The sequence below is a fragment of the Pseudoliparis swirei genome, chromosome 15 (genome assembly GCF_029220125.1).
Source record: "Pseudoliparis swirei isolate HS2019 ecotype Mariana Trench chromosome 15, NWPU_hadal_v1, whole genome shotgun sequence".
Classification (NCBI taxonomy): Eukaryota; Metazoa; Chordata; class Actinopteri; order Perciformes; family Liparidae; genus Pseudoliparis; species Pseudoliparis swirei.
Window position 1 is genome coordinate 4,261,250 of NC_079402.1, and position 7,971 is coordinate 4,269,220.

At 44.8% G+C, this 7,971-nt stretch overlaps 1 protein-coding gene across 1 annotated transcript; it reads right to left on the reverse strand.

The window, feature by feature from the left end:
- Window positions 1-1,387: 1,387 nt before the first annotated feature.
- barhl1b (BarH-like homeobox 1b) lies at window positions 1,388-6,218 on the reverse strand. The gene is made up of 3 exons (XM_056432541.1): window positions 5,744-6,218; window positions 2,974-3,196; window positions 1,388-1,676 (listed from the first exon to the last, which is right to left on the reverse strand). Exons 1-3 carry the CDS (start codon window positions 6,216-6,218, stop codon window positions 1,388-1,390), a joined length of 987 nt encoding a protein of 328 aa, XP_056288516.1.
- Between the last annotated feature and the right edge of the window lie 1,753 nt (window positions 6,219-7,971).

Here is a 7,971-nt window from a genome sequence, read left to right on the forward strand (position 1 = left end):
GATTAAATGAAAGACTTTTATTTTCCACATTTATAAAAGTATTTCTCTTTTACATCAAATCCCCCCCTCCCCTCCCTTTCTGTTCAATGGTTGCTGTGAATTTCACCCGAAAATTTAAAAAAATGAAATTGGAAGAGAGTACAGGGGAATGAAAATAAAAAAATTAAATTAAATTAAAACGATCCAGGAAATACGAGAACCACTCCACAAGTTTTGATATCTGCAATATACATGTTCACCAAAGGAGAGTATAACAATGAGGGGTTATCACGGCTTCATATGAAGTAACATAACGCACGACGTCTGTTCAAATACACCAAGAGCCAATCAACAGGCAGCTACACCTGCACGTGCAGACCCGAGTCCGACCGCTTTGTTCATTGCGATATAACAAATAAATTAAATTAAACATCACTGAGGTGATTGCGTCCCCCGTGTCCTCTGCAGGAATGAAACAGTATTTTTTTTAATAAATTACATGACTTTTTTTTTCTCTGTTAAAACTTCAACTAAGAACAAGAAAAAACGACTTTATATAAATCTTCTTTCCGTAGCTCTCGTGTTTGTGCCATATGTGTGAGTCCAGGGTTATTTTGATTTTTTTTTATGATGACTCGTTCTCTTGTTTCTGATGGCTAATCTAGCCTGTTAGCTTTAATCTGGATCACCGCGGTCTGAGAAAACAAAAACAACAACAAACGAAATTAAAAAAAGGTTTCTTTTTAAAATCAGTCTCTTTCGAATAAAATGCAAAATATTCTTATTTACAGATTTATGACTGTTTATCATCTTGATCTTCACGTGGAAAGAAAAATCAAGACAGATTTAGAAAGGGGGTGGGGGAGAAAGATTTACTAATACCTTTGGATCCTCTACATTATATTCATATTACATGGAACAATGCTACTTTGCCAATATCCATGAACGTCCACGTAATAATAATAATAATACCAACAGGGGTCTAATTGGCATTGAACTGTAGATCAAAGTTTCACCAACAATCGTATCTGTTGTTGGGGAAGAACACTAAAAATACTGACACTGGGATCAAATAAATACATAACTTAGATGCTTTGCTTCATATTGAAAAATAAATAAAGTTATAAATAAATAAAGCTCATGTCCCCAAAAAACAAAACACAAGGGGGAAATCCTCCCACAGCAGTTGGAGTCACAAAGCTCCGCGCGCGCGGGGATCAGCCTCCATCGGCCAGCTCGCGCCCTATAAAGGCCTCGAACAGTTTGTTTTTTATTTTTCTTCTGCCTCGTTTTTATTTATCTGTCTTTGTTTTTTATTTCTTCCTATGAGTCCTGCCGAGCTCGGCGTAGAAGAAAAAAAAGAGAAAAAAAAAAAAAGCACCCCCAGCAGCAGCAGCAGGTGACCGGCTCACCGCTGCTGACTTGGCCGGGTAAGGACGCTGGACATGGGGGGCAGAGGCGGCGGCTCGCTGCCCCCCAGGCCGTGCAGTAGGATGCGCGGCACCAGGGGTCTCTGCAGGCCCGGAGGGGGCGCCGAGGGGCCTCTGTACAGGTAGAGGGCCGCTCCGGGGTCCAGGTTGGACACCAGGCTTTGCGGGTAGAAGTACGGGGACGGGAACATCCTCTGCAGGGCGGAGTAGTTCCCAGCCTCCGCCAGCAGCTCCAGACCCACCGCGGTCTGCCGCTTCCACTTTGTCCTGGAAGAGAGGATGCTGATTTTTAGCTTTTATTGTGTGTGTGTGTCTGTGTGTGTGTCCCGTCTGTTTACCTTGGACCCCCAATTAGAACTCAGCAATACACGTGTTTCTTTTTTCCCTCCTGTTTAAAGCACCAACACCTCCAACCTGCCACTTGTACTCACACCCAAAGATGCCTGTTAGATTGCCAATATGCACTCCACGCAGGTGAATAATTCATAATAAAAGATAATTGAGTAGATATAGTGGTTTGTTTGAATTATTGATATGCACACATGCAACAATGCATTATTCATATACGCCAAAGTGTTGTTTTTTTATATATATTTATATGTCATTTAGCTGCCTGGGAGTCAAAGCTGCAAGTGGATAAATAAAATACTCACGTTATAATTCAACTGGAAACGAGCAGGAAACTGATTTTTGTTTTTTTATTGTTACATTGACGAAGACGGTTTCTCTTTTCATGGAGTTTTATTTATTTACAAAACGTCGACGGCTCGGTTACCAAGCTGTTTGCAGGTCAGTGTGTGTGTGTGTGTGTGTGTGTGTGTGTGTGTGTGTGTGTGTGTGTGTGTGTGTGTGTGTGTGTGTGTGTGTGTGTGTGTGTGTGTGTGTGTGTGTGTGTGTGTGTGTGTGTGTGTGTGTGTGTGACTTGAATCGGATGCTGCACAAGTCATCGTGTTGCATTGAGATGCTGAAAGCTGAGGAGCTGGACTCAGACCCTCAGTACTATCGACCGGAAATAGAAAAAACGTGTAAACTTGTAGCTCTACTTGTTCCTCTCTTCAAGTAATAAGGTGCTATACAAATCGAAAAGGTGCAAATCAAATAGTAAATGAACCTCATTCTCCAGACAATACATGGAGATCGATTCATCAGCTGTCAATCAATACTCGCTTCTGCGTAAATGTGATCATGGAGTCAAAGTAAGAGCTGGAAATAATTGACAGACAAGTGAATCCTGATCAATTTGTTAAAAGTCAGATTGCCACTGAATGCATCTTCATGCCCCGCGAGCTCAAAACACACGATGACGTGACACGGAGCAAATGATTAATCGAGAAAATCCAATCGGCAGATTAATCAATAATTAAAATACCGTTTGGTTTCAGCGCTCGTGCGCAAGGAGGCTCGTGTGCGAGTTAAGTGACGTGAGCTCATGCAACCTTTGAGGGGTGAGAGGAAAACATGGCGTCCCCGGGTCCATGGAGCCGCATGAGCCAGCCGTGAGAAACCAGATTATCCCCCCCCCCCTCCCTCCCTCCTCTCCCTCTCTTAAGCAGCAGGTCCTTACCTCCGGTTCTGGTACCAGGTCTTGACCTGCGTGTCGGTGAGGTTGAGGGACGCCGCCAGCTCCATGCGGTCCTGGACGCTCAGGTACTTCTGGCGCTCGAAGCTGCGCTCCAGCTGCGCCAGCTGGTGGTCCGTGAAGGCCGTGCGGGCCTTCCGGGGCTTCTTGAGCCGGGCCTGAGAGCTGTCCCTGCTGCTGGAGATGTCCCGGTCCCCCTCCTCTTTCACTGGCGAAGAAGAAGAGGAAGATGAGGGTGAAAACAGAGAACTGGCCTCACGCGTAAAGCCGCATCTATCTTTGTGTGGACAGACAAAGCAGTGCACAATAATCACATATCGATACTCAAATACAAAAGCCAGCCGCTTGTGCTGCCCTGTGTAGCTTTTCATTGGCAAAAAAAGGAGATCATAGAATATTACATAAAGTTAGGTGATATAATTTGTTTTAATAAGACACACTTTGACCTGCACTTCCGGTTTGATGTGAGCCAATTAAAGGCATTATGATTGGTTGTTTGATTGATTAGCTGCATTTAATATTATTCTAACAATATTTATGATACAATTATGGCTCGTATAGCACGGTGACATCTGCAACTTTGGAAGCACACGCATGCGCATTAATTGTTGTTAAATATAATGTTCATGTTCACGAAATAAAAACCGCACATTTTATTTATTTTTTAAATCCTTTTTTTTAAATCACTGGATTTAACACCACGCACATCAAGGGTGGACTATTGGCTTAGAAATACAATTTTTTAAAAGAAAGTGTCAAAAAGGCTTCAAACATTTGGTTAAAATAATACGTCTGATAAAAAAAAAAACTATTTATCTCCACTTATCTACACATAAAGCAATTGACATTTCCCACTGTGGCGCGTGCAACCCCGGCTATAGAACAGTGCCTATAGGCTACATGGAGCTTATTTGATTTAGGCTTAAATTGTTATGAAAAGCTCTTCCAATATTCGCACTTCCAATCTGATATTCCTCCCGTCAGCCTTTGTTCTCTTTCTGCGTGGTGTCATGTCAGGGCGAGCCTTGATATGCAGTCCTTATAGTCAAGTCTCTGATAGAGAGAAAAAAGAGAAAGAAAATAGAGAGAGGGGGGGGGGGGGGGTATCTCGGTAGTTGAATAGTTGAATCGTCTCAAGGAGCACAATAATCCGCCTAATTGAGCCACAAGGGGAGGACGAGCCTTTCAATCCGCGACCGGGGGAACTTCACAGGACCGGGGGAAATGAGTGGAAATCAAGGGCCGGGGCGGCCCTCGCGCGCGCCTACAAACGTGATTAGCGCCGGGGAACAAATTGCATCAAATCCCCCCCGAAATATGAGATGGAGGCGCCGGGACTCTTCGAAATCAAAGCCACCCGGTGCGAGGCGCGGGGCGCGCGGCGCGGGCGCGCCGTGGAGCCCCCGCGGCTTCCTCAATCAATCAGCGCGTCGATGAGCGCATCTTCCAGCCTGCACGTGCACTGATGTGACGCACGTGCACGCGCGCGCGCACACTCGCATCCCTAAGTTTTGTCAATAGCTTCCGAGAAGAGTGAAAACTAAAACTAATGTGTGAATATACGAGAAAATAATAATGAAAATGTGTAAATATTGAAGTCCCGTTATTAATAATGCATTCTCGCGTGTATTAAATTGGATATTATAGTTCCCCCTCATAGCCTACAGCGGTCGTCGTCTTTACAGGCGCTGCTTCATTAAACTGTCAATGTCGGTGACATGTCTGTTATGGCTGACATGATTGGAAACAGAGAGGCCCTTGATGGCATTTATCTGGAGGCGACCCTGTCAGCTCTCCCACTCGCGCGCTCTCGTGACATCAACAGATGCTTTCTGGATATTTCTGCTTACACAGGCTCGAAACGCGCGCGCTGGCCCTATAACACAAATTAATGTTTTTTAAATGTTTTATTAAATGTATAAACTTAATGTGAAAGTGAACCCGGTAGTCTGGCACCGTGCACCTGCAGGCTTCCACCCCGCCGTGATGCTGCAGAGGGCCGCGCCGAAGCGCCCTCGTGATGGCCGAGTGGAATATAGTGTCAGTTTATTTGATACGGACGATTCCCCCCCCCCCCCCACCCCCCAATATTACTCAAGCCAATTTCGAAAATAGTATTGTTCTACTTAAAAGCTACATATTATTATTATTATTATTGTTGTTATAATTATAATTATTATTATTATGAGGAAGTCATCTGGAAAAAAGCCCTATAATACTTTTATAAAGCTCCTGGTCTATTTTTTTATTTGGCTTTTAGGTTTCACATTTTTTTGTCGTCATTATTATTATTATATTTTAAATATCAGTTTGGCTTTCAATTACATTTTTGTTCCAACTTCATGCCTCAATCACCAGTTCACCACTTATTGTATTTAGTATAAAACCGCATATGATTATTTTTATATTGCATTTATTATTGAACTTCTATTTATTGAGGTTTGTCCTAATTTCCAAATTTTTTTTAATACTTAAAAAAACATTGAGAAAGAAGTACCAATGCCATCTTATAACTGCAGTTTAACATTAAACAAAGATGTACCTTTACAAAAAAATAAATAATAATATATACATATTAATATAAATTAAAAAATACAAAAGTACGAGCTACAGACAGGCTTATAGAATCACTTTTTTTTTAAGGCGATATTTTCTCAACAAGAGCCCAAAGCAGAAAGCCCCCCCGCCCCCACCTCCAGCCTCCTCTCCCCCATGGGGAGCATCTCCTCTCCCGGTGCCTCGCGCCTCTCCTTACCTTTGTATTCACTGTCTGACGACGAGTTGCTGTGGATTTTCTCCATAAAGTCTTCCGCTATCTTGGACACCATCATCCTGCCCGTCTCCTGCGTCGGCTGTCCATTGCTGCAGTACGGCGCGCACGCGGCGAGGGGCTTACAGTCCGCGAGAATGTCTCTGATGAGGAACGACGAGGTCACGGTCCTCTGCTGCGACCCCGCCGATATCTGCGCGAGCTGGAGGTGCGGCGGCAGGCCGACGCCGCCGCCGCGACCTTGCCTCTGGGCCACCTGGTCCGCGCCGCCGCCGCCGCCGCACTCCCTCCGCGGGGACGGCGGCGACGAGCAGCCGCTCTCCGCGTCCGATCTGGGGCTGAACTCCAGAGGCGAGCGGCACTCCCCCGCCGCGCCGTCCCCTTTGGACACCGGACTTCCCGGCCGGTGGGACAGCAGCGAGTCGATGCCAAAACTGGACCCGTTGGCGGACACCTCCATTGTCTTGGTCGAGGCCTCCTCAAACTACCATTTGGTATTCAGTACAAGTTGTATTTTGGGGGGAGGGAGGGGGCGGTTGTCTAAGTCTGAGTTGATTCAGCAGTGGAAAAAGAGCCCCCCCGCCCCGCACCGAGAAAACTGTGTGTGTGTGTGTGTGTGTGTGTGCGTGTGTGTGTGCGTGTGTGTGTGTGTGTGGATACACCTACAAATGAAGATGATTCATCCGCTATGTCCAGTTGCCCAGCTGGTTCTTTTAAAAGGCAACTATCCCCCTGGCTAAGTTGTGCCACAGCATCCGGTTTTCTATAGTTGTCTTCTTCTTTTTTTTGTGTGCGTGTTGGTCAAGTCTCGAAAGATGTCTCCTCCTGAGATCGATGGAGTCTCTTTGGGATTAAAGTCGCCGTCGATTCCTTTTTAACAACCAGCTCCGTCTGCGTCTGGAGACGGACTCACCAGCAAGACGCGTACAGATGCCGAAAATAGAGACTATTTCTGGGTATTTGGGGGCAGCAGCGCGCCGGTGTCTCTTCGCGGTGGCGGTGGCGGCGGTGGAGAGAGAAAGAGAAGCGGTTCAGCACCATGGACAGGTGCGCGTCAGGCGGCCCGGGCAGCGCGTCGCGCAGCGGAGGAAAAGTGATCGCATTCCTTCCAAGTAGAACAGCCAAAAAAAACGTGACCAAAAATAAAGAAATATAAAGAAATGAATACTCGAGGAGTCCGAGAGCCAAGTGAGCAGCAGACGAGGAAGACGCGGGACAACGCGATACGCGCGCGCGACTCGGGAAGCAGAAGAGGAGGAAGAAGGGAAAACAGGAGAGGTAAACTGGGTTAAATAGTCACAACTGGCAAGTAAAGAGGACGAGATGCGATGGGGGTGCGAGGCAATCCCAAAAAATTGAACTTGAGGAAAAGTCAGGAGCTAGGTTTTAAGAGCGCCTCGTCCACGTGAGTCCCCTGTGACAAGCCTTCATTGGCTGAGGGGAGCGAGAAGTGGACCTCCCTACACGCCCACTCACCCACTCTCCCTCCCCTCCTTCCCTCCATGCCTCTCCCATCCTCCCCTCTCTTCCCTGGCTCATCCTCACTTTGATAAAAGAGACACTGAATTCATCAGGAGACTCAGATCCAACTGTTTACAGGCAATTTTCACACTGTTTGCTTTCATTACATCATTGATGAGGCTCATAATGGGGTTATTATGTGGAGCGGCTCGGTGCTTTTCTTCTCCACTCCCTCCCTTTCCACCTCCTCCTCTTCTTCTTTTTTTCTTCTTCTTTTTTTAATATACAGATTTGTTGTTCAACCTTTCAATTTTTTATTATCATCAGAAATGAAAAGTGTGTTATCCATCATTTATCGGGTTATTAGATTTAATATTAGTGGTGGTGCAAATATTTTTGATTTAAAGACATTAATATAAAAATAAGAAAATTATAATGTTGATTTTATTATTTTTAATATGATATAGCATTGTTGTTATTACATAATTAGTAATGGCTCCTCGTGGTATAGTGGTGGTGCTTTTATTATGAACATAATTTGAATTCCTTCGAGGCCTCAATTTTCATCACTTTGCCCTTCCAGTCAAGAATCCCCCAAAAATCTTTTCAGATACGCCTCCACCATTTTTTTTAATGTTGCCTTTCAAATAAGAAAATTACTGAATGAAGAATTATTATTATTACACATCATTCAAATGTCCTATTATAATAATAATAATTATTATTATTATTATTATTATTATTTTAAGCCC

Excerpts from the sequence above, each read along its gene's own strand:
- barhl1b (XM_056432541.1), bottom strand. The coding sequence starts at position 6,218 with ATGGAGGTGTCCGCCAACGGGTCCAGTTTTGGCATCGACTCGCTGCTG. Across the intron at positions 3,197-5,743 it reads GTCAGACAGTGAATACAAAG|TGAAAGAGGAGGGGGACCGG; the intron begins GTAAGGAGAGGC and ends CTTCTTCGCCAG. Across the intron at positions 1,677-2,973 it reads ACCTGGTACCAGAACCGGAG|GACAAAGTGGAAGCGGCAGA; the intron begins GTAAGGACCTGC and ends CCTCTCTTCCAG.